At 41.9% G+C, this 25,667-nt stretch overlaps 1 protein-coding gene across 6 annotated transcripts in view; it reads right to left on the bottom strand.

Annotated features, from left to right (window-relative positions):
- Positions 1 to 217: 217 nt before the first annotated feature.
- Positions 218 to 25,667, bottom strand: part of RAD51B (RAD51 paralog B) — a 640,680-nt gene continuing 615,230 nt past the window's right edge. For 5 of the 6 annotated variants that reach the window (XM_019451449.2, XM_019451443.2, XM_019451447.2 and 2 more), the window contains one exon: positions 218 to 675. In XM_019451449.2, coding sequence (XP_019306994.1) covers positions 608 to 675 — 68 coding nt within the window. In that variant the 3' untranslated portion in view covers positions 218 to 607. Of the gene's footprint in view, positions 676 to 7,510; positions 8,824 to 25,667 lie in introns of those variants that run through there. The other variant, XM_053889527.1, reaches the window with a different exon arrangement.

Below are 25,667 nucleotides of genomic sequence, written 5' to 3'. Positions count from 1 at the left end.
GGCCGGCCTGCAGCTGCAGGATGAGGTTCAAGTTCAATAACATGGGCTCCTCCCTGCCTGGGCATTCCTTACCAGACCTCAGTCTCCCCTTTACTCCACCCATCTTCTCTAGATCCAGAGCCAACACCATCTTCCTGTAGAGGGGATGATTTCTTCTTGTGCTGATGGCTCTATCACAGTTTCTATAGAAATAATCAGAACTTAGGAACAAGGAAGCTGATTGCTATATTATTTACTATAAAAACTGAGAAGCAACTCTATGTCCAACAAATGGGGATTGATTAAACTGATAATGGGTACAGCCATGAGATGGCAAGGAAAACTGTAAATGGTATGTCTCAATTTTGCTAAAAGCCAAATAAAACTGGCAACAATAAACACAAATTACACGCGCATATGGAAAAAAAAAGACTGGAGGGAAATATACAAAAATATAAACAATGATTATCTTCAGGCAATGAAATTATGAGTGATTTTTACTTCTAGTATTTTGCTATATTCTGAAATGTCTACTGTAAGCACGTAGTATTTTTATAATTAGAACGGAAAGCAAAAATATTATTAACACCTCTCTGTAAAAGCTGTGGGTGATTCAGTTCTTTTCCCTTTAAATGGAGCCTTTCCCGGGTGGGGTCTGGTTGACAGCTGTACAGTAACTCTCGTTACATGTAAGGCCTAGAAGAAAACCATAACCAATTAACATTACAGCGGGAGCTGAGGCATGCAGAATGGAAATGCCTCAATGGAAATGTGTTATTACTAATTTTTTTCCCCATTGTTGGACAGGTGTTTAGAGGAATGTGTTAAATTATCTTCAGATAATTTATTTTTTAAATGCTATGGTTACTCCGTTTTTCTGCCTCTGTTTTCATGGGAACCTTTGATATGGGGAAGGAGTCAGTGTGGATATTTCATTGTAAGTCTGTTTAATCTATTTACCTGAGGCCCTACTGTGTGCCGTCACTGGTGATACAAGGGATGATCTGCAAGTGCCTTACACCAGGGGCTTTGGAAACATTTGGGGGTGATTAGGATCATCCAGATGATTGGAGGAAAGTGCTACTGATTTAGTGGGTGAGGGCCAGGATTGCTAAACATTCTACACTATCTGGGACAGTCGTACGTAACCAAGAATGGACCTTCGTCTCATGCCACCACCCTGGGGGAGAAACACTGAACTGAAAAGTTGAGGCAGGCAATGCCTGGAAGGGCCAGAGAGAAAGGAGGGCACGGCTGATTCTCAGCCTTGTCATGCTAGTATTCAGGGTGACCAGATCTCCCAGGTTTTCCAGTGGAGCCAGAAATGTAGATGATGATGTAAAATCTCCCGATTTTTAAAAAACACTGTATGGGCCAAACAAAACACATCTGTGGGCCAGATTTGGTCCTCTGGTTGCCAATTTGCAACCTTGTCTTAGGGAAAGACACAGTCCCTGTCTTCGTGAGAGTATAAGGGAGCCTGTAGAAGTTCAAGTTCAAGTTCTAGAATGGACCAACCTAGGTTCAAATCACAGCTCTGTCATTCACTACATAGACGATGATTTCAGGCAAGTGAACATCCTCTGAACCTTACTGTCCTCCATGAAATGGAACTAATGGGAACACTCACTGGTTTGTTATGAAGATGAATCCAGGTGGGAGAAGTCCCCAGTAACCTGCACATACGCTTAATAAAGTAGAGCCATTATCATTGTTAAGGCCATCACAGTCTAGTATAAGAACTTACTGTGTACACTACACTGTGCTAGGTGCTGAGGGCTTATAAATAAGTGTGAGAGAAAGCCCTTGACCTGGACGTGTTTTCCTTCTGGAAAAAGAGATAAACCTGGGACATAAATATTGTTAAGCGCATCAGGTATATGAATGTGGCTCACATCAGACTGTTACAGGAGACCAGAGGCAGGTACGTCTTATGAAGGTGGCGGCAGCTGGGGGCGTTGGAGTCCAGCCAGAATGAGAGGGAGGGGAGAAGTGGCCTAAGCAAAAGACAGATTATAAAATCATAGTAAGAACTGAGTGCTCACCACATGCCAGGTACTCTTTAAGCACTCTGCCAGGTGGTAAGTGTGCTCCTTTGGCCTCATACGTATGAGGGATAAGGCATGTGCCTGGGAAGGTCCCCCGGAGCCAGGGCATGGGGATGCTGACTACCGGGCCAGAGCCTGGCAGAGTATTTAATTTGTTGGCAGGGGAGCAGAAGCAGAGAAGTGACAGGCAGGACCAGTAATCTGGGACCAGTAATCTGGGGTGGAGCACAGGATAGCACGGAAGTGGAGGTGAGATAGCAGACTTGTGCCGAGGCCACGCGTGAACCCAGGGGATGGGTGGGGAGCCCTGTGAAGGTTTCTTTACCAGGTCTGGCGGGTGGTGGGGGATGCTGTCAAAAATGATTGCCTGGGAGATAACGGGAATTTTATAAAGACAATTTTAAACTCCTGTCTTGAGCCACCTCCATGCTCTCCTGCCTCTCTTTCCTCACCCTCCACCAGCTTGTCAGTGTTCTCTACTGGCCAGTCCTCATGGTTATAAATACTTCCTCCTTAACTATTTTTGAAAATTTTGGAAGCAACTCCTTCCCTCACCAATGTGTTGTTATTTTCAAATCTCCCCAGAAAGCCTGTACCAACCCCCACCCTCCCACCCTTGCCTCTCTAGAAAACAGATCACTGCTGGGGTTGATGGATTTGGTACAGCAAAGCTTTCAGACTTCTGACCCACCAGGGATGGCTGATATAAAATCCCATGCTGCATGTGAAGGAAGAGTGTGCTTAGTAAATTCTGTAGAACAGTTGTTTTTTTTTTTCTTTTTTTTTCAGGGGGGACTTGTGAATCCACTAAAAAACAAACGGTTTCCAAGTACTCCAACCATTTGCATTTCAACAGGCAAAATGGTGTTTAAACACAAGCCCCATCTTTTTTTCAAAGTAGACCAAGCCATACCTCTCTAGAGAAGACTATTTTAGCTGTGATTCTGATTTATTCTATAGGATGGAGAGCAGTAAGATCATTTTGTTGGGGATGCTTGATGCCTGAGCTTCTTTAAACCATAACCAAAATCAGTCCAAAACGGTGCAGTTTGGCTACAAGGCATTTTTAGCACAAACAGTTTGCAGCAGTAAAGAACTATGACACAACAGAGCGGACCAGTGTTTTCATAGACTGACTTATAGAGGCAAGTTTCCTGTCGCTGGAGGTGACCGAACATCATGCGATAGCACTAGGATTGTGCCGTGGTGTCCCCCCAGGAATCAGTAACAAAGAAATACCTAGCAGACTTTTTTTTCTTTCTTCTAGAGCCTTCTCTACAAGTATATCCAGCGCCTGGCCTAAGCACCAGATGTGAGCTAACAATCCTGTGGTTACCTGGCCCTGTGATTTGGCACAAATCACTTCTCATCAGGTTAGACTCAAGGAAATCTGAGCAGGCTCCTGGGTTCAAACATTCTATGACTTATAGACAGACACAAAAACCAAGACCTTTCCAAGTCCAACTCAGAGCCTTGGAATTAGGATTGTCCTGCTGAGGAGGGTGAACAGACAGCTGGAAGCATATCTAGTGGCTTTTGCAGAACCTGACATGGCCCTGGGCTCAAGACTCTCAGCTCCCACTGATTCGAGGTGCTGGAAATTGTTAGCCTCAAGTCTCGCCCTAGGGATTTGAATCTCCAACCCAGTTCAGGGGTCCTGTAATCAAATGCAAATTATGCCTTTAAGCCCCCGAAGGGATGGGAGGAGGGATTAGCTGACAACCCTGGGAGCTGCTGCCTAAGGCCCTTGGGAGTGACAGCCCCCCACAGGGGGAGGTCAGGAGGGAAAGAACGGAAAAGGGAGAGAGCTCAGGAGGGGTCAGGGGCCTCTGGCAGCCCCCACTTCATCCTCAGTGTGCCCCCGAACACACGGCCCTGGGTGGGGGTCTAATCTCCAGGCAGCCCACCCTCGGCATTGTCTTGCCAGGGTCGGGACCCCCACCCCATGAGTCACTGGCCTCACTCTGGCCCCTCAGCCTCCATGCTCTCAGTGCTAACCCGCAATTCTCCAGGCCAAGGGCCCAGATACATCCGATCTATCCTACTCCTCTCTAGGCTCAGAGAAATCGGGACTGAACACAAAGAGAGGGGGAGCCCTGATGGGGCCACAGCTTGGTGAAGAGGGGTGCACAGAGAGTGGCAGAGCCAGCTTGGAACCAGCTCTCCAAGAGTAAACCAAATTGCTCTCCTCCCTGACCCACAACGCTTTCCAATCAGGGAGTCTAAAATTACCATATTTACAGCATCTGCAGCCAAGCCGAGCACTAAACAAGATGAATAGCTTTGACGCACGATCTGAGTGGAAGTATGCAGCAGGGCTGGGCTGGGCTGGGTTGGGCAGCAGGGTGCGTGCCCCAGAGGGGAGAACAGGCGGTCCCTGGCTGGGGGACTGACAGGATTCACCCAGCACCAAACCCAAAAGAAGGTGGGAGATAGAGCAATTGACAAAGAGAGAGATAGAGAGAGAGAATTTGAGGACATGATGCTGACTTTACAAATCTCCTTTTCCTCCTTCTGCCTCTCAAAGACAGGATCGCTGGGGTCTTGCTTACAGTGGGACAGCCATGTCTGTGAGTCCTCTTCCCAAGCAGCCTTTTCCAGGGAATCTGTGGGTTGACCACAGATTAATAGATTAAATGACTCCATTCATAGAGAAGGCCCAAGAACCTGGGCCATGCAGCTCTGGTAGAGACCAAGGTGGGAATGGTGGGAGCATGTTCTGTGTAGTGGTGTTCCAACACTCTGCACCAGCCTGCCCTGTTCTTTCCCTGGAAGGGAAAATGCCCAGGAAAAGAGAGTGACTCATGACCTGCAGACGCTCTCTCCAGACCCAAATACAACAGAGACCTGGGAAGACATGGGGCTAAGGCCCCACAGACTTTCAGATCAGTGTGGATTCTCCTGCATCAGAGACTCACCGCAGATCCCCTGGAATGCTGGGACTCTGAGTGACAGGATTGCTAGACCCCTACATTCTTCCCTTTAGCTAGAGCATATCCTCTTTGGTCTGTTTTGTGTCCTGGGCTTCTCTTTACATTCTCATTTCATTTCTGCAACATTTTCAGAGCCTAAAATCAGTGTGGAAATCACTGGTTTGTGCTAGAGGGCAGGAAGTAGAAGGTAGTAGTACATAGGTGGCATGAAAGAAGGGAAAATGAGGTGTCTGTAGAAACAGTTTTGGATGTGTCAGGGAATGCTAAGAAAAAGAGGTTAGGATTGAGGGAAGGTTAAGATCAGCACTAACATGTGAACCAGCTCCCAGAGGAAAGCCTCTTCCTTGAGAAATCTGGAACCAGCTGCCATTTGCAATAACCCTGCTGGAACCTGAACCCAGACCCACAGTGGGGGCCATTTGTTAAGCAACTGCCTAGTCCTTATGAGCCATTTTTGGTAGGAGGTGATAGGAGGAAGGGTTTGCCAGTGTTTGAGTTGTGGTTGCCCACTCAAAAAATGTTTCCAAGCTGAGAACATTCTCAAATAGGCACACCACTCAGCACATGACTAAATCTGGCCCCACCCCCAGGGTCTCTTAGATGGTGAAAATCCTGGTAAACTGCACAGATGTGTTTCTGTTCTCAGTGACCCAGAATTTCTAAGAGCTTCCCTTTACCACTGACATGGTAAGGAAGGGGCAATATTAGTCACCCAGGATGGCAGCTCCCATTTTCATTGCTCTGACCTAGATGGGGCTGGTCTTTCTCAACAGTGGCCAGAAGTCCCCCTCTCTTCTCCTCCTACTTCTTGGACCTCCCCTTCTGTCTTTCCCATGGCTTCTTTTTCGTATTCTCCCATTAAATTGTGTTTCCTCCAGGTTTGGACTTCTGTTGTCTCTTCGAACTCTGTTCTCCTTGAGCGACCTTACTCTCTGCTGGCTTCATTTATTACCAAAAACCTGTGACCTCAGCCCCAGCCATCTCCTGAATTGCTCACATATATTTCTGACTGCTGAACATCTCCAGTTGGACATTCTACAGTTGTCTCAAATCGCACATGTCCAAAACTGATCTCATTATCTACGCCCTCCTGCTTCCCATGACAAGCCCCTCCTCGGGTTCCTCCCCTCTCCTTTCTCTCTCAATGGTATCACCAGCCACTCAGACATCCCAATGGAAATCTTAGAGGCCCCTCTGACCCTTCCCTCTCCCTCATCCAGGTCTGTCAGTGTTAACTCTGATGAGTCCTTTAAATCTTTCCCCCTTCCATCTATGCCATCAGTGCCTCAGATTAGGTTCCCAGCATCTCTTTGTCACTACAATCCTTACAGGATCACCCAGCCTCAGATGCCCTCCACTCTACAAATAGGAGACAATCCTCTGAATACAGATCTGATTTGGTAAATATTTCTGATATTTGGTAAATTGTGCCCAGGACCGGGCAGACAACGGTAAGTATGACCAGTAGGATCTCTGTCCTCATGGGACACACGTCCCAGTTGGGGAGCCAGACAGGAAACAAGCAGAAACCAGACAAGTGAATAAAATACTTCTAAATTGTAGTAAGTGCTATGAGACAAACAAATCAGGGCCTGAGGTTGGAAATAATGGGGTGGGGTGGAAATCTGTGCCACCACCCACACAAAGACCTTCAAAGGCTCCTCATTGTGTACAGAACAAGGTTCAGACTCAGCGTGGCACGCAAGGCCCTTGCCAATCTGGCCCAATCTGTTTTTCAGCTCCACTTTTATCCCCCCTCCCCTCTAACCCATGCCTCGTGTCCTATTCATCTTTGAATTCCCAGCCCCTTGTTCCTGGCAGATAATAAGCAGGTAATAAATGGGGAATCAATGTGTGGAAGAATGAGTGATGGACAGAGTTCCCTTTATAGTCATGCCCTCTCCCCTTTCTCACGTCCGCTCTTTGGTGAAGCTGCTTTACAAGGGCTCCTTCCCCTGAGTCTCCATCGTGTTTCTCAGACTATTTCTGCCCCAGGTACCTCGACTACTTGATGGTCTCTCCAGGTAGACTGTTAAGGCAAGAGGGCAAGGACAATCTTGCTCCATTCTGAAAAAAAGGCCTGGCGCACAGCAGATGCCTGAAACATGCCAGGTGAGTTGATATGAAGAACATGAAGAAAAGGGAAGTGATTGGTGTCCTTTTTAGACTGTTTTCTGCTAAAACAACTCCAGTGGCCAAAATAGTTGGGTGGAAAGAAGTAGTATGAAGATATCATTGCCAAGTGGACAGCCAAAGGTACACTCTTCCTCTTGCTCAAGGAACAGCCTCAAAGAGCCCAACTTTGTCACTATGACTTTGCTTTGAAAATATTTTTGCACAATCAAAGCAGGGAACAATGAAGCAAATGCATGCCCATGGCACTCAGAAGATCTGCCTGTATCCATGAGAACAGAAACTCCCCTGATTGAGAGTTAGTTCTAGGGCTCAGCTTATCCTTTCACAGGATCTGTTAAGAACTAGCTCCATTTCTATCTTAGCAACGTAGGGTACTTGCTTTTTTCCAAGGACCTTAAATGAAACCTAACTTCTCTGCTGTTCCCACATCCTGTTCTTGGAACTCCTTAAACATTATCCCCTAAGGCCAGAATAATTGAACATAGGGGTCTGTTGGTCTTTGGCAAATACATTTGGCAGGATAGGGAGAAAGTGGACAGGGAACCAACCATAAAAATTTTCAATAAAAAAATCTAAATAAAGGTAAGAATAAAAATGAGAGGTAGATTTTGTGAATTATTTTAGGCTTAGTGCCTGCTCTCAGAAAGGTATTGGGCATGTGCCAATCTGCCTGGCTTTCTCAAATCACCGTTGATTCGTTTGAATTTCACACATGGTCACCTTGTCCTCCTTTCTTTTTTTTTTTTTTTTTTGTCAATCTCTCCAGAAAGTACCTCACTCCTGACCTGAGCATTTCATTAGTCCTATCTCCTTAGAGACCATTTCAGATTTTTCTTCACAGCCTTATTTTATTCACTCTGGCTCAATGTCACCAACCCAACTGTCCTCAGCCAAGCCTCCAAAGGAAATATGATCCACTTGCTGCGTCAGATCATTTGGAAATAGATACGATTGGCTTGGAGTCATTCCATGCAGGGCTGTAAAATTGCTCTCTCTCCCTCTAAGTGGGTTGGGTCAAGCCCAAACTGAGGCAAGAAGTTTCCAAGGAATACAGAGCAGAGGACTATAGTAAGTGGTGGTGATTCAGTCAGTGGTCCTCTTGCTTCTGAGTCAGTATTAACCTTCCACTAGTGGCCAGTATGTACAGACTACCTTCACAGTCAAACAAAATAGTAAGGTCTTCACACTGGGGTTCATGAAACACTTTACAAGAGCAGCAGAATTGCAGGCTTGGTGTGAATCTCTTCATTCAAGCCAAGTTATAGTCTGAATTTTTGTGTTTCCAAGATAAATGAAGGTAGTTAAATTGATTGTGAGATTTATGTATCTTGTGCAAAGTTGGCAAGACGTCTATATTTCTATTGGGCCAACTCTACAAACTACCATTGAAATTCTCACATACAATGTCCCAAGTTCTCTTTGGGATTTCAGATGGGATCAGTTTCTTCTTTGAACTAATTTTGCACTGTGCTATTTTGTTGTAACTACTTAAGGAGCTGCCTGGTATAATGAAAGAGTCTAGGTTGGAATCAGAACACCAGGGTCAAAGTCCCAGCTATATCATTCTTTGGGTAAGTTATTTAACATGCCCCAGTTTCCTCATCTACAAAATGGGAATTATACACTTGTTTTGTAAACCATAAAACAACATACAAATACACGGAGGTTTTGGCCTTACCAGTGGCTGTGTGGTTGAAAATATAGTGATTCTCCAGATTCTATTGAAGCTGTGGGCAAAAACAATGTGATAAGAACATGAACGTGGGTGGTCAGGTGAGCAGGACACTGATTGCCCTGATAGAAAGCCTAGTTTTAACGCAAGCCAAATCCTTTAATCTCATTAATTAGGATTTTTATATAATCTTTTACTTAAGATAAGACATAGAAGTAAGCCATTCAATCTTGTATCCAATGGAACAATTTTTCTCCATTTTTCCACCAAGAATATCATGATAATTCTTGATAATCAATAATATGCCTTTACTGGTGGTTTCTAGGTCTCAGACTTCTAGCTTCTAGGGAATAGGAATAAGTCTTTGACTTGCAAGGGATTTAGTCCTTTGAGGAAGATGTGCTTTTAAAACAGACAATCATGAGGAAAAAAGCTACAAGTAGGACAAGCTTTTGAGGGCAGGGGTTGGTAAACTACAGCTCTAGGGCCAAATGCAGTCCACCACCTATTTTTATAAAGACAGTTTTGTTGGAACACAGCCACATTCGTTTCCATACGTATTGTCTATGGCTACTTTTGTACTACAATAGCAAAGTTGAGTAGCTGTGACAGAAACAGTATGGCCTGCAAAACTTAAAATATTTTCTATCTGGCCTTTTATAGAAAAAATTTGCTGACCTCTGGTCTAAGGGTATCAGGTCTTTTAAAGATTTAACTTGGGTCCTCAAAGTTGAGGAGGATTTAGCCAAGCAGAGAACAGGAGAAAGGCATTTGGTTGGCTATAAAAATAAGTACAAAGGAATGGAGTTATGAAAGTATATTTCCTGTTTAAGAAGCAAGGAAAGTCTCAATAGTACATGACAGAGAACAATGGGAGATGAGGCTGGGAAGATGGACTGAGGTTAGACAGAGAAAGGCCCTTTCCATCAATGCTATTGTGTTTGAAATTAATCCTGTAGACCTTTGGTTTCCAAATGGGATGCACACCCCAGAGTTACACAAGACAATCCATTAGGATTCAGGCAGAAATTATCAGAATTTTAACTTTATTTTTATCTAAGAAATAAGAAATTCGGCTTTATAACATTTAATATATACGTTGACATTCCATCCATGGCTATGGCTACTGGTCACGGATGGTTCATGAGATAAAGCATCCTATGGTAAGATTAGGCATTGCACAGTACAGAGAGCTCAACAGTGGTGTCCTCAGTCCTCATTCTTCTCCAGGCTTTTAACAAAATATAAGCCACTACAGTTTATATGTTATGAATTATGGATATTATCTAGTTCAACCTAATATATACAAAATGGACAAGGGGACTAAAAATATTCCTGCAAAGAAACAACAGATCAAAGATAGTATAAGCATAGGTAAATAATAAGAGTAGCATTTATACTTCCCTTTGAACGAGCTGTCTTCAGTCATATTCTAGCTGAAAAGAATGACCAAATGTTCAGATGCAACAAGAAAGAGAGCCAACCTCAATTAGAAAATTCCAAGAGAACTATCAGACGTATGGATTTACATCCTCTATCACTTATGATGAACTTTGCCTGACACATTGATCACGTTTTGTGGTACTGGCTAATGACAGTACAATGAAGCCATCATGATTAGCAAGATATTTTAGGCTATTGCTTATTTCAACTTTATTTCGGCCTTCTAAAATTTAATTGTGTGTATGTTTTATAATACATGATATATTAGTAAAGAAATACATGTGTATAATGTAAAAATAAATATACAGTGGGTGTACATATTCAAGATTCATTTAATTTTAGAGGGTTCAATCAAAAAAGTGTGGGGACTATTTCTGTAGACAATAGAGAACCAATGGAGGTCTCAGTAAAGGAAGAGTCAGGATTTGGTATGTTTTCGAGAAAGATGCTACAGGCTGCCAAGAGGAAAAAAGATTGGAAAAGAAAAGACATGTTGGAGAGTAGCCACTTCAAATCATTTTTAAGTGCCTGAAGATCTCAGACAAAATGTATAAATACTAAGAGCTTTTATTACAAATTCCACCCTTCCAGCTCTTTCTGAAATGAATGGTGTTAGGTCCACGCAAGGCCGCAAAGGTTTGCGCTGACAATATAGCTTTGTGATGAGCAAAGTTAGTTGGATGACATAAAAGCACAAGAATAGGTTCCAGAGATGCGAAAACATACCCTACAAATACTGCATGCCACCCGGACTCCACTTTCCCCTCTGACCTACATGGGTTTCCAAGGCAAAGGATTCTTCAAGCATGAGGGTCGTAGCCACTGTTTCAGCCAGAGAGGCCATTCCCAGTGTTGACAGGCATGATTAATTGATTCTGACGGGAAGATATGTTCTATCAAGGCTGTGCATATAGGATGTGGCTTCTGGGAAGGACTATGGCATTTCTCCTGGGAAAGGGGCCAGGTAGGCCATTAACCTATCACAGCCAGTCCCCCTTAGCCATTTATTCCTTGGTACAAAGAACCTAGTTGCCAGATTTGAAGAACTGAACTCAGGTCCTTTCAAAGTCTGCAAGAAAAGAAGAGGCTACACTAAATTGGGAAGGGTGAGGGTCTGTGGGAGGAGGTGGCCTGGGCAGTCCTTGAGAAGGAGCCGGCAAAGGTCTTAAACCTAAACCTAAAAGCCCTGAAAAAAAAAAAAAAAACAAAGGGAGTTTCCTTCTCTGCGCTCCAAGAAGAAGGTCAGGGCCTCTGCCTTTCTGTCTTTTCTCTTTAAAGTGCTGGGCAGGAGGGAGCAGGGGGCAGGGATAAGAGTAAAAACAAAATGAAAGTGACAACAAGCACTTTTTATGGACAAAGATGGACTTCGGAAGAAAAAACGCACGCTCTGGCTTTCGCAGCTCTGCACCATCTGGCCATACTCCTCACGTGGATTCTTCATTCCAGTAACGTCTGTCTGTTTCCTCCTCTCAAACACACCGTCCAGTTCCACTCTTTGCTCTGGTTGAAATTGTACTCAAACTTGGAGCCCTCGCAAGCTTCCATTGGCTTCATCAATCTTCCCTCACTGCTCCAAAATGCAAACTCCAAATCTCTCTTTCGTCTTCTGGTTAGCCAGTTTTGCCTTCAGTTAGGGCCCCCTTGTGCGTTTCTCTAATCGTTCTGGGTCTCCCCAGCTGACTTTCTTGCAGGGGGGATGTGTCCTTATGTATTTCCACAGCACCTAGATCTTGAGCTTCAAAATGAGTGCTAGGAACTCAGAATTCTTTGTCTATGTTTGACCTGAGCAGATTGTTTTAATTCACTCGGTCTTGTATTTAAAACAAAACAAAAGAAGGAAAAAGATGGGATTCACTCATGACCTGGAAGCACTTGGAAGGGGCTGGGAACAGATAGATCTGTCTGGTGGATTCTCTCTGTCCTTGTTAGTTTGAGACAGCTGCTGGGGACAGATGCCAGCACAGACATGCTCCTAGGAAGACACATCCTGCCAGGATTACAGGGCCTAAAGGAAACACGGACACAGAACACAAGCCTAACACCCTTTCTTACTGCATCCATAGAAAACAGCAAACCCGGGAGGCTTAGCCAACAGCAGCCTGGAGGATGTGGGGCCTTGGTGGAGGCCATAGTTTAGCATCCTTTCACCCAGATGAGGGAAAAAGTCCCTTCTTTTCTCACCCCTTCCCCAAAATTAAAACAATGAAAATCAGTTCTCATTATCCCAATAATTAAGTCCCATTCAGCCAGCTGACAGCAGCCAAAGAATGATTTTTCTGTGCTGCGCTGTGTGGCTGCCCTCCATGGCCCCATTCATGGGCCACTGTGTGCATTTAATCACCCTGAGCGGGCTGAGCTAATGAAATGCTGGGGCCTTGCCCTGCCCTGACCCTGCTGCTATTTCTATCTGAGCTCAGCACGTCCTTTGCTTGACAGTTGCAACCGAACAAGCAGATTTTTCTCTCCCATCTATGGAGTGTAAAGAGCCTATTTTGGCAGCCTGTGGGGCTGGGGACCCCGCTGGAAAACCAGTGAATGCCCCTGGAGGTTAACTTGCAAAGCTGTTTTCCAGACTGAGAGGCGGGGTGGAGGAGAGGCAGCGTGCTGGAGACCCGAAGGCACCCAGGCCTGTGGCCCTGGTGCACGGGACAGGAAGGGCAGGGGCCCTTCTGGGGCAGAAAGGGAAGACGAACCTGGAAAAAGTAAGGGGCCACGAAATGGGGCAAGCTGATTTATCCAACGCAAACCTGAACAAAAGCTCTTTGTCAGTTATCAGAAATCTCCCTCCCTCGCCAGGGTCCAAGTGAGAAAATCCATTCCGTTTGGTTTCCAGTTCGCAGGGCTTGCTGAAAGGGGGATCCCTGCCGAGAGATTGCTCTCTTAACATTCCTAGTTGTTGTTTTAACGATTCCCTAAGATTCAGAAGTCAGGGAATAAGATGCCAAAATTATATGCATTTATCCATACAGAAGTTTAGGGAATTACACTTAGCTCATGAAAAAGTAAAACCGTTCTCTCTGAGGGAAGTTGGAGAGAAGAGGCCAAAAATGCATTAAATGTGTCAGCATGGTGGCTTTCCGTAGAAAAGACATATCTAATGAAGGACTTAAATCAGAGGTGACAAACTCAAATGCCCCCAGGGGCCAGAGAGGTCACCAGGCTGATGGAAGGAAGGTAGGTGGGAACTGTAGCAAATGCCAAGAGCTCTGCCCCATCTAGAGCAGGCAGTTGCTACACAGGCTCTGGCCCCTTTCTGCCATATAGGTAGGCGGGCCTGGAATGACATGATTTTCTGTGTTTTGTTCAAAAGAGAAACCTTAAACCTCTATTCTTATATGAAATCTCCCAAATGTTAATGTTGGAAACAAATTCAAGATGTAAAAAAAAAAAAAAAAAAAAAAAGTCCCCAAACACAACATTTCTAGCCAAACAAAATATGTTGGCATACTATAAGCCCACTACTCACATTTGCAGGGCCTGGGGCAAGGGTACAAATGGAGGCCACGTATCAGATGTCTAAATATTGAAAAGGTATAAATCAAGCTCACTAACTGTGAAACAAAATATGCTCTGTCTGCCTACAGAGAAAAAATATGCTTTCCTAAGGCCCTGGTAGCCAGGTGTGAATTCAGAATTCTGGGACCCTGTGGATATCCTCACAGAAATTGGGCAACATGGGAGAGCTGGCTTTTGGCTCCCAGTCCTTCTTTCCCACCCCCATCTCCATCCTGCATTACTAGGGTCTTGGACACTCATGTGGACACTCCAGCCCATAAGCCCAAGCTCTGGCTATCCCCTTACACCCCAAATGGCTGCCCCTTGGCTGCCACTCTGGCTTAGTGGTGCCTCCAGCAAAGGCACAGTCTGCCCTTGGGATGGCAGACCCAAATGAGCTTGGGGAGATGTGACAGTGAACTCCAGACTTCTGGGATCCAGGGTGTGGTCTAGGAGGAGGAGGAACATCTGAGCGGTCACATCTCTGTGGCCAGAGTAAGGCCCTTGAAAGAGCGGGGTCTAAGGCCCCAGGTGAAGTACCGGCATCCATTTTCTTTATTTTATTATTTTTTTAACATTTATTTATTTATTTTGAGAGAGAGAGAGTGTGTGTGTGAAGGGGCGGGGGCAGGCAGAGAGAGGGAGGAGAGAGAGAGAGAATCCCAAGCAGGCTCCGCACCATAAGTGATGAACCCAATGTGGGGCTTGAACTTATGAAACTGTGAGATCATGACCTGACCTAAAATCAAGAGTTGGAGGTTTAACTGACTGAGCCACCCAGGCACCCCTGGCATCAATTCTAGATCCCTCACTTAAATAATTATATGCCCAGAAGTGAAGACATCCCGATTCTTGGCCTGATTTTATGATTAACTAGCTATGTGACCTTGAGTAGATCATAATCTTTTGATGAATCAGTTTCTACATGAATCAAATGGGGACAAAATAACTCTTGCAATCAGCTCACTTGGGAAATAAAATGAGATTATTCAGTGAAAATACAAGTGATAATTAAATAGAATTTTTTTTTTTACAGATTAAGAAAATAGTAGCTGCAATAGACACAAATTTTATCAAACAGAACATATCTGAAAGGTCTCACTCAAACGATCTCATTAAAAACATATTTCATGCCAAGATGTGGGCTAAGTCTAGAAGAACTGAAATGATAGTACTTTTCATTGAGAGTCTTCTCTCTTTTCCAACAATCCCTCAAGATGGGTGTCCCATCATGCTGATCTTAAAGGATATTGCAGAGATAAACAAGACAAAAACAAAATAGATTTGCAGTGATTTATGACTCCTTTCCAAAAACATAGCAACCCCGTTTAATCCATATTAGAGCAAGATCTCTCTTTAGGGACACATGTGCTGTTATTGTGATAGCCATTATCATAGTGGCAGAGAGAGAGGGAGACACAGAATCTGAAGCAGGCTCCAGGCTCTGAGCTGTCAGCACAGGGCTCAGACTGGCAAACCGTGAGACAGTGACCTGAGCCAAAGTTGGACACCTAAATGACTGAGCCACCCAAGTGCCCGTGGGTCCCAGTTTTTAATGAAAGAAAACCAATGGGGAAAGTGGCAAAATAAAAAAAGGAAGAAAATAATTAAAATTTCCATAACAATTTAAATCATTAAGAAGTCAAGAATTTTATTTTTAATGATAAGAAAAAAGAACTTCAAACCACAGAGGGAGACAAGTTGTACACAAGGCAACTTGGTATACCAGGAAATATTCATGTGACAGTAAATTAAAGAGTTCCTTCCAAATAAATATTGTTTGATACTGATAATAATGTTAAAGCATGCCTGGTTTGGTTTTAAAAGATATCTTTCTCTTCAGAACAAGTCAAGACGGACTCTGAAAATACAGCAGAGAGTAGCTAAGGTTATGTGTCTTCCTAAACATCCATGGAAGAGCTAGGAATCGTGAGCATTTGTTGTGTTAGAATGCCTCACACCCATTTCCTCTTATTAACACCACCCTGTTTTCCTTTTGGGAGATAATCTCTTCCCCTTAGGACGGGTCTGTGGACAGAGCTGGATAGGAGGTTTGTGACCCAAGTTAGGCCAATCAGATGTTCCCCCATGGAATGTGGGTTTTGAGCAGAGGCACAAAGAGAACAGAAACATTAGGAAAGTCATCGTATCCAACTTGAGTATCTTGACCAGACTTTTGGAACTCTCACTGAGATTCTTACTTCGTGGCTTCTGGAGCTTGATTGCTTCTTGCCCATTTCTGAGACTGGTTCCCCAGTCTGTCCTGAATCCTATAGGCTCCCTATATCCTTCTTCTAAACTCTCTTTTGTTTATGTAAGCCAGAGGTGCTTCCGTTTCACACAGCTAAAGAACTTTAATGGGTAAAATAGCACCAGTGCACTGTGGGTACTAACCTTCAGTCTGATTTACCAAGTGCTTATGGAGACCTTCCATGTGCCCTGACCCCAGGGAGCATATGTCTCACTGTGGGATATGATGCAGGGGCCCTAATGCAGAAACAGTGGCACTATCCCGAGTTTCTTCTATCCAGTTACCCAGCTACACATACTCATTTTCTTTCTTGGTTTTCCTGAAGTGTTGGAATGTTCATTTCGTTTTTTACTTTATAGTGTGCGCTGTTCATAAAATGGCCAGCAGAATCTCAGCACTTCAAAGGGTGCTTCCAGAATGAGTAGGTAGCTGGAATCAGTATGACAGTGAGTCAGCCTGGTGATCCTAAGGCCTGCAGTAAGATCGATGTGTCAATATCACATGCTCAGAGATTAGGTTCCAATGTGCCTGACTGTCCTTGAAAAAAGTTCGTGGAAAAGGCTGAGGGTTTGCCAGGGGAAACTAAAAATAACAAATAAGGGAGATACACAGTGGGTAAAGATATGGAGGAAAGAACTGGAAACTGAGAGCAGAAAGCGACTGGTTCACAGTGAGAGATGACCAAGAGTATGTGACATTAGGGGCAGCAAATGCCCTATACTACTAGTTTTGAGACTAGCTTTTGAAATCAGTAATAATAGTTATCATTTAATATTTAACCTCATTGCTCTTTGGTCATTTACCATCACCTGGGTTCTTAGCTTGACATTGCTCTGTGTGTTCACCAACCATAAGGAGATGGGGTAATCTGGAGGTTCAGCATATAGGGGCTCCAGAGCCAACCTACAACTCGAGTGCGTTTGAACTTCAAGTCTATCACTTGCTAGTTCCATGGCCTAAGGCGAATTATTTAGCTTCTCTGTGCCTCAATGCTGCTATCTATAAAATGGGGCGGTAATAATAATACATATAAAACACTTAGCAGCATCCTGGCACATTAGTGTTCAGTAAATATTGGCTACTGTTATTTATTCAACAATGGGGCGTCTGGGTGGCTCAGTCGGTTAAGCCTCCAGCTTCAGCTCAGGTCATGATCTCAAGGTTCTTTCGTTTCAGCCCCACATACATCTCTGTGCTGACAGCTCCAAGCCAGGAGCCTGCTTCAGATTCTGTCTCTCTCTCTGCCCCTCCCCCGCTTGTGCTCACTCTTTCTCTCAAAAATAAATAATAAACTTAAAAAAAAAAACCCACATATATTTACTGAGCATCTAGAATTTCCAGGCACTTTTCTAGTCCTTGAGATATATCTGTGAACAAAATAGACAAAGATGCCTACCCTCATGGAGTTTACATGCTAGTGGGGGAGGAGGTGGGGAAGAGACAATAAACAATGCCGGTGCTGTTATTAATATCTGACCCAATTATTATTATCTGACTCAATATCCACCATCTCCCCCAAACTTTCTGGAACTCCTTTAAATCCTTATCCTCTTCTTTAAACATTCTGTTCATCTTGGTGTCTTCACTGAAACCTGGTTGGCCCTAATATATGATTTTCCCCATTGCACTCAAAAGTGGGGTCTGCTTTTTTTTCTCATTGTCCACATATCCCAGAGGCTGACAATGGGGAAGTTAGCTTCCTTGCTTCCCTTTGCTACTTCTATGCCTTTTCTCCTCATTATCCTATAAAACCCACAGCTCTTGGGGTACTCATTTCTTCAGACCATATAACCTATCTCCATTTTTTTTTTCTGTCATCAATAACCTCTCCATTGCTCATTTATTTATTTAGCACTAGAGAACCTGGCTCACCCTCCTCCAATTCAGCCCTGTTTCTGTCATCATCCTTGGTGACTTTAACATGGTTTCTGAGTTCCTTGACCTCCTCACTTCCAATGATCTGTTGTTTCACCTTCCTAAGATACTTTTAAATGGTCATAGCCTAGACCTTGTCATCACCCCTTTCAAGTCTAGATTTTAATTGTCATATGATCCAACCACCAGTTTTATCTTTCCAGCCAACTTTCTCTAGTGTGCCTCCTCCTATCAAGTAAGCTCACCTGCATGTTTATTTTTGTTTTGTTTTGTTTTGCTCTGTTTTGTTCTATCTAGGCCAAACTTGCCTAGTACAACCCCAAGCTGGTCAAACCCAACTATTGGCTTAGGCCGTAATAGCTCTGAGGCAATTGAAGATGAATAGAGAAAATAACACCTCGAGTTGAATGATCACACTTTAAATCCATGACTACTGCCGTTCTCAAATGAGTACTCAATATTGTCCAGAAGTCCTGCATTATTTCTCTAGCAAGTTCATTTCACAAGATCACTATTTGTGTCTCTTCTCCCCCTCAAACCTCTAACCATCACCCCCTTTCAGCTGATGATATCAAATCACGTCTCATTGAGAAACAGAAATAATCAGACCGAAACGCTCTCATTTCCCCATCACGACAGCTGCAAAAGTACTGGTATAGTATCTGTTTTCACTCCCATCACAACAGAAGTGTCCCTCTTCCTATTAAAGCCAAACCCCTCTACTTGTGTTTTGGATTCCACCTTCTCTGTATGTCTCGGGGACTTTGTTTCTGAGGTCAGCCCCATCCCTCTTCTGCACAATCAGCTTCTTCTACTCTACTGAATCACTCTATCAGCATCAGCAACAAAATGCCCAGCTAGCTTTCATCTTTCAAAATCCTCTCTTGAGGGGTGCCCGGGTGACTTAGCCGGCTACGTGTCTGACTCTTGATTTCAGCTCAGGTCAAGATCTCATTGTTTGTGAGTTTGAGCCCCATGTCAGGCTCTGCCCTGACAGAGTGGAGTGTGCTTGGGATTCTCTCTCTCCCTCTCTCTCTGTCCCTCCCCTGCTCTCTCGCTCTCTCTCTCAAAATAAATAAACTTAAAAAAAATCCTCCCTTGATACCACATTCTTCTCCAGCTACCTTCCTATTCTCTGTCTCCCTTCGAATTGGTTTTATGTAGCATATAGGGAATGCTGTTGACCATTTTAAAAAATAGACTATTTTTTAGAGCAGTTTTAGGTTCACAGCAAAATTGATCCGAAGGTGCAGACAGAGTCCCCCGCCTCCACACATGCACAACCTCTCCCATTATCAACATCCCCCACCCGTGCTGTTCATTGTTACAACTTAGGAGCCCACATCCACACATTACCCAAGTCCATAGTTTGCTCTTGGCATTGTGCATTCTATGGGTTTGGACAAATGTATAACAACATATATGCATCATTATAGTATCATACAGAATAGTTTCACTGCTTTAAAAATCCTGTGCTCTGCCTATTCATCTTTCTTTCCCCTCATCCTCTGGCAATTTCTATATTGATGTTATATTCAGCAAACTCTCTGAACTCCCTTTTTATTTCTAGCCATTTTCCTACAGTATGGATTTTCTTTAAACAATCTTACTGTCTTTAAAGGAAGATGGCTTGTCTTTTCTCTTTCTAATTCTTTAATTTTACTGTCTTTCCTCATTGCACTGATGGGCTGATAATAGGTATTATCATATCCTTTTTCCCCCCCTGATTTTAATAAGAATACAGCTAACGTTTTACCTTTGAGTGTAATGTTTACAAAGGTATTTGTTATTGTATACATTCCTTATGAAATGAAAGAAGTTCACTCCTATTCTTAGTTTGCTGAGTTTATATAATGAAGAACTTTGGATTCTATCAAATGACTTTTCTGCATCTATAAGAGAATCATAAACCTTTACTATTTTAATCTGTTGTAAGTGGTATATTATATTAGCATCATCTGATGTTGGGTCATCCTTGCATTTCTTAGATAAATTCCTCCAGAAGGTTTTTGTTTTTTGTTTTTTGTTTTTTGTTTTTAAATACATGCACACACCCATCATCATCTCTGGTAATATTTTATTTAGGAATTTTTCATCTATGTTTGTAACAACTAGTCTATCATTGTATAGTCTTGGGTTTTATATCAAGTTTATACCAGCCTCATAAATTGAGTAGTTTTCCTTCTTTTTCTACACTCAAAAGCAGTTTGTATAACACAGAGGTTAGCTGTTCCTTGATGGGTTGGTAAAACATTCCTGTAAGACCACCTAGGCCCAACATCATTTGAATGGAAGATTTTGGATAGTGATTCAGTTCCTTCATGGGCTATTGGTTGATTTAAAGTTTCCGATTAATCATCCTTGATTCAGTTTTGAAAAATTATCAATTTCATCCATTGACGTTAAGTTATTCATAGAGTTGTTCATAAAGTTGTTCATGTTAGTTTATGATGATTTTCTTCATCCCAACTTTATCTGTAGTTATGAGTCATTGTCTCTTTTTTTCCTTAATATTACTACTTACTGGGTTTTTTTTTTTTGTTTGTTTCTTGAGCAGTCTTTTTTTTTTAACATTTATTTATTTTGGGGAGAGTGCAAGTGGGGGAGGGGCAGACAGAGTGGACAGAGGCTGAAGCAGGCTTTGCACTGACAACCTGACAGCAGTCAGCCCCACGTGGGACTTGAACTCACAAACCATGAGGTGACCTGAGCTGAAGTCAGAGGGTCAACTGACTGAGCCACCCAGGTGCCCCTCTTGAGCAGTCTTGAAGAATTTTTTGTATTTTACCAGTCAGTTCAATAATAACTTCTGGATTTGTTGATTCCAAGTTTTGTTATTGTTGTTTCTTTGTTTGTTGTCCATGAAGTTCTGATCTTTATTATTCTGTTATCTGCTTTTTTTGGACTTAATCTGTTATTTTTCTTGGTTCTAGATTTAAACACTTAACTCCTCATATTCACTTAATTTTATTTTTTTAATTAAAAAATTATTTATTTATTTATTTACTTACTTACTTAATGTTTACCTACTTATTTATTTAATGTTTACTTATTTTTGAGAGAAAGAGAGTGAGCCAGCAAGCAAGAGACAGCCCAAGCAGGGGAGGGGCAGAGAGAGAGACACACAGAATCTGAAACAGGCTCCAGGCTCTGAGCTGTCAGCACAGAACCCACAGATCTCATCAACTGTGAGATCAAGACCTGAGTGGAAGTGGGACACTCAACCCACTGAGCCACCCAGGTGTATCCACCTAATTTTCTTTAGTGAATTTTAAGATTGTGAGTTTCTCTCTTAAGTACTTTGGCTATGTCTTCAAGCTTTGATATATAGCTACATTTTTTTTTCTTTTTTAAATACAAATTACTTATGAGATTAGTTTTTCTTAGTTTCACTGTGGCCAGAGAATATGTCTATATGGTATCAATTCTTAAAAATTCATTGAGACCCCTTTTGTGGCCTGTAATGTCAATTTATGTAAATGTTCAATGTGTTCTTAGGAAAGAATATGTGTCTTTTATTGTTGAATTTTGAGTAAAGTGTATAATAGTTTGTGGTCATATCTTTTAAGTTCTTAATAAGTGCCTTTGGAAAAATGAGTTTAAATCTCCTACCATAATTGTACATTTGTATTTCTCTCAGTTTTTATTTTTATATATTTCAAGGTTTCAAGATTGTGTTTTTAGAGGCATACAGATTCATGATTGTTATGTCTTCTTGATGGAGGGTTCCTTTATAATAATGTTTTTCTCTTTATCCGTATTAATATATATTGCTCTAAATTCTATTTGACTGCTATTTATACTCTGACACCACCTTTCTTTGGGTATTTCCTAGTATTGCTTTTGCCATCACTTTATTCCTAAAGTTCTGTGTGGATTGGCCTAGGTATGTGCTTTGAAAATAGTCAAAGCAGGATACTTTAAAAAATTCTAATCTGATAATCTCTGGTTTTTAGTAGGTACATTTAATCCACTTATTGTAGTTACTGTTATTTTTTACTTACTTCTTCCATTTTACTTAGGCTTTTCTATTTATCTTCTTTGCTTCTTCATTTCTTTATTTTTTCTTGCCTACTGTTAGATTGATAAGGTGTTCTATATTTTTCTCTTTGTTGATTTGGAAGCTACAGATTGAAGTTCTTTTCAGCTCATGATCACCCTAAAGTTTTATCATACACATTTAATTGTGAATATTTCAAGGAATAAAGATTTTTCATATCTTATCCTCTTGACCAGGAAGGAGTGTTAGCACATTTTAACTGTCTAATTAACACTCCCTCTCCCATCAGATTGCCTCAATATTTTGACTTAAACTTTATTTTAAACTCCAGATTTAGTTATTTTTATAATCAGTTGAAGTGCAGTTTAATCAATTTATTTCTATGCCCACTATAGTTTCATGATTCAGATAGTTTACTCAGTTTTTTTTTTTTCCTTGTTATAATACATTCTTTAATGGTACTTTTAGTGAAGATCCAAGACTGACAAACTTCATTCCTTTTTATTTCTAAAAATTCTTTTATTTGTAACTCTTTTAAGGCTAATTCAACTAAATATAAAACTTTAGATTAACAGTTCTTTTTTTTCCTCCTCAGATCTTTGAAGATACCCCACCACTGTCTTCCGGAATATCTTGTTGCTACTGAGATGTCTATTATCAATGCAAACGTTATTTCTGTATAAGTAACCTCTCTTTCCTTTCTGGTAACTTCCAATATTGTCTTTTTTTATCCTTGAAGTTCTATAGTTTCACTACAAAGTTTTAAATGTGGATTTACTTTTATTTATCCTACTCAGTATTCAAAGTGCTTTTTTCAATTAAAATCTTTCCAACTGTGGATTCTTTACTATTCCCTCAATGCTTTCTTGCAGAACTCTGAATAGACATAAATTGGAACTTTTCGATCTGCCTTCCACTCTCTTAACTTTGACTCTGGGCTGCATTTTGAGTGACTTCTTCCATACTACCTTCCCATTCACTGATCCCTCTTCAACTATGTCTTATCTAGAGTTTATCCTATCTACAGATTTTACCTTTCTAACTGGCTCTTTTTCATGTTTACCAATTCTTATTTCATTTATGCCTGCTTTATTTCACAATTTCCTTTTAAAAATAGGTGTTATTACTCTTTATTTAAATACACTTAGAGTCTTTGCCAGATTGTTCTTTTAATTTCTTTTGTACAAACTAACATCTAACAAATGTTAATTTTGTTTTTCTTAGTGTTGGCTGTCTTTGTTTGGATGCTAATTGGAGTGTGTATGTGTGTGGGTGTCTTTTCTCTTTTCTTTTCTTCTCTTTTCTTTTCTTTTCTTTTCTTTTCTTTTCTTTCTCCTTATCGATCATGCATAACCATGGAATTAGTGATATCTCCCGGAGTAGTTGAAACATCTGGTTTCTGTTGCTGGGCTCTGACTACTTCCTCCTGCCTCCAAAGGCCTATAGTTTCATAGAAGCAGTCCCATGTAGTGTCATTAGTGTCTTTTTTTTCAACATGCTTTCCCTAGTAAGAAAGTTCCATCTCAGTGTTTTAGTTCCAGCAGTGAGCCTCACTCTAGTCAGCTACCATGCTTAGAGCAATTTAGTCACTGTTACTCCATGGGACCCTCTTGTCCAGCATTTGGATTTGGAACTCAGATAACTGTAGTTTGAGCCATGTTCACTGTTTCAACATTAATCCACCTAGAAAAAAGAAATCAACTGCATTTCCTGAAGCACAATAGAGGTGGGACTTATTTAGAGTTGGACAGACCAGAGTGTCAACCAGAGGCTCATCACTTACTAGCTGGGAAGTTGAGGGAAATTTATCTAACTTTCTTGAGCCACAGTTTTCCCATTAGCCAATTAGAAATGATACAATCTATGTCACAAGATTGATGGAATAAAGTTTAAAACAGCGTCTGGCACCCAGTAGCTGCTTACAGCACATATTAGAATGCTTATTAAATAATCATTTTAAAAGGTAAATATTTTGTTTCAACCAAATCCATATTTGCAGTCAGAATTTTTTTTTCTCATTAAATATGGGACCTTGACTCATCATGCTCTTCATCCCTCCTTCTTGGAACTTACTGGTCAAGATGTTTAGCAATATGAATTTTAACAGACTGATAATGGGTTCTTACAAGAGAATAGGTAAAGTTTCATTTGTTTTTTGTACTTTATGATTTATATCCAACTCTCAAAGTATTCTTAAGGTAGTTTACAAGAAAAGACATGTGTACAATAAGTTGGATGAATAAGAGAAAGAGAAATTTAAACCATGGATGAGGAAGAGAAAATAATTATGCCAAAAACCTGAGCTAACCATTACTGTAAATGAGCATTAAATTTGTTCAAGGCTTCTTGGCAGCTAAAGGCAAGAAAGAGGAAATGTGATGGGTGACATGATTCTCAATGGCTAAAGTTTTTCTCTTAAGTAGTTTAGCAAGGCTATGGTGGGGTAGAAACCATTTGGTGGTTAAGCTCCATTGGGGCCACATAATGTGGAAGAAGGTATTCTTTACAGTGGATGGTAGAGTCTATCCCCAGCGCTTTAGCAACAGATTGGACAACTCTGGCTTTGGATGGCTTAGAGCAAATCTGACTAGAGCCAGGAAGCTGAGATTGATGACTTTTTAAAAGTAAAATTTCAGATAATAAAAAATACAAATCATAGTAATAACAATGGTGCTTGGCCAGGACAGTGGTGAGAGTTTTCAGATGGTCATCAGGAAAATGTGGAGGTGACCATTGTGATTTTCAATGCCCAGATCATGGGACCTGGGGATGTTGTCATCTTTTGCATTGCAGCTATCTACCAGGGTCTGAATCAGTTTTCTATTGCTGCTGTAACAAGTTACCACCAATGTAGTGGCTTAAGGCAATAAAATTTATGACAGCATTAGCAGGTGAGGAGCAGAGAAAGAGGGGGACAGAGGATCCAGAACTGGCTCCACACTGACAGCAGCAAGCCTGATGTGGGGCTCAAACTCATGAACCACAAGATCATGACCTGATCCGAAGTCGGACGCTCAGCTGACTGAGCCACCCAGATGCCCCTGTATCCAGAATATTTTTAAGTCATGTGTTCCAGATTTGTTAGGCACACTTAATATAAAATCAGCCTGACATGTGGGCATACTTAACCTATCTATCTACCAGGGAAGTTAAGTGTAGTACTTGTAATGTACTTATATTTCTTGGTCTTGAAACACCTCTTTCAGGAGTGTACAGGAGTGAGGCCTGTAATTCCAACACTCTAGTGAGCCACACACTGAGGGAATCTATACACTATCCGTATCCATACACTTTTAGTCTGTCCAGCCTGAAAAGGTTGGATTTTTAAATTTTAAGCATCTTGTTATATAGATTTCAAACTTTTCGGTGCTTCTGAACCACTCTGGGATCATGACAGTGGCTTTCTCTGTTGGTCCGTTATAAGTAGTGCTGATTCTGTGTGTGTTCTTGGGCAGCTTATGTGGCCACTCCTTATCCCAGTTACCTCATATGCAACCTGGAGGGCTGGAGTCAGGAGTAAATGAGGGAACCATGCAAAGCCTTTAGAGCACTGCATGGTACTTGGTAAAGCTGTGATACACTTGTGTCTTATAATTATTAAAAGATAATAACACATGAACCTTTTCTCTTACAGTCGCAGAACTGGCCATTTTGTTGTCTCCAGACATTGATATTCACCCCATCTTGAGGGCAGCAGACACATTGCTAAGCAAAGTGTCCTTCTGCTTTGCTCTATAGGAATAATATTCCCATAAAGGCTGTTGCTTATAGTTAAGGGGAGACATCAAGGCCCACTATCAAGGCAGTGGAGACAGGCAGACAGAGCTGAGAGTAC

Source organism: Panthera pardus, unplaced genomic scaffold (genome assembly GCF_024362965.1).
Source record: "Panthera pardus isolate Hobbes unplaced genomic scaffold, ASM2436296v1 HiC_scaffold_24, whole genome shotgun sequence".
NCBI lineage: Eukaryota > Metazoa > Chordata > Mammalia > Carnivora > Felidae > Panthera > Panthera pardus.
This window is presented reverse-complemented; position numbering and strand designations above follow the sequence as displayed.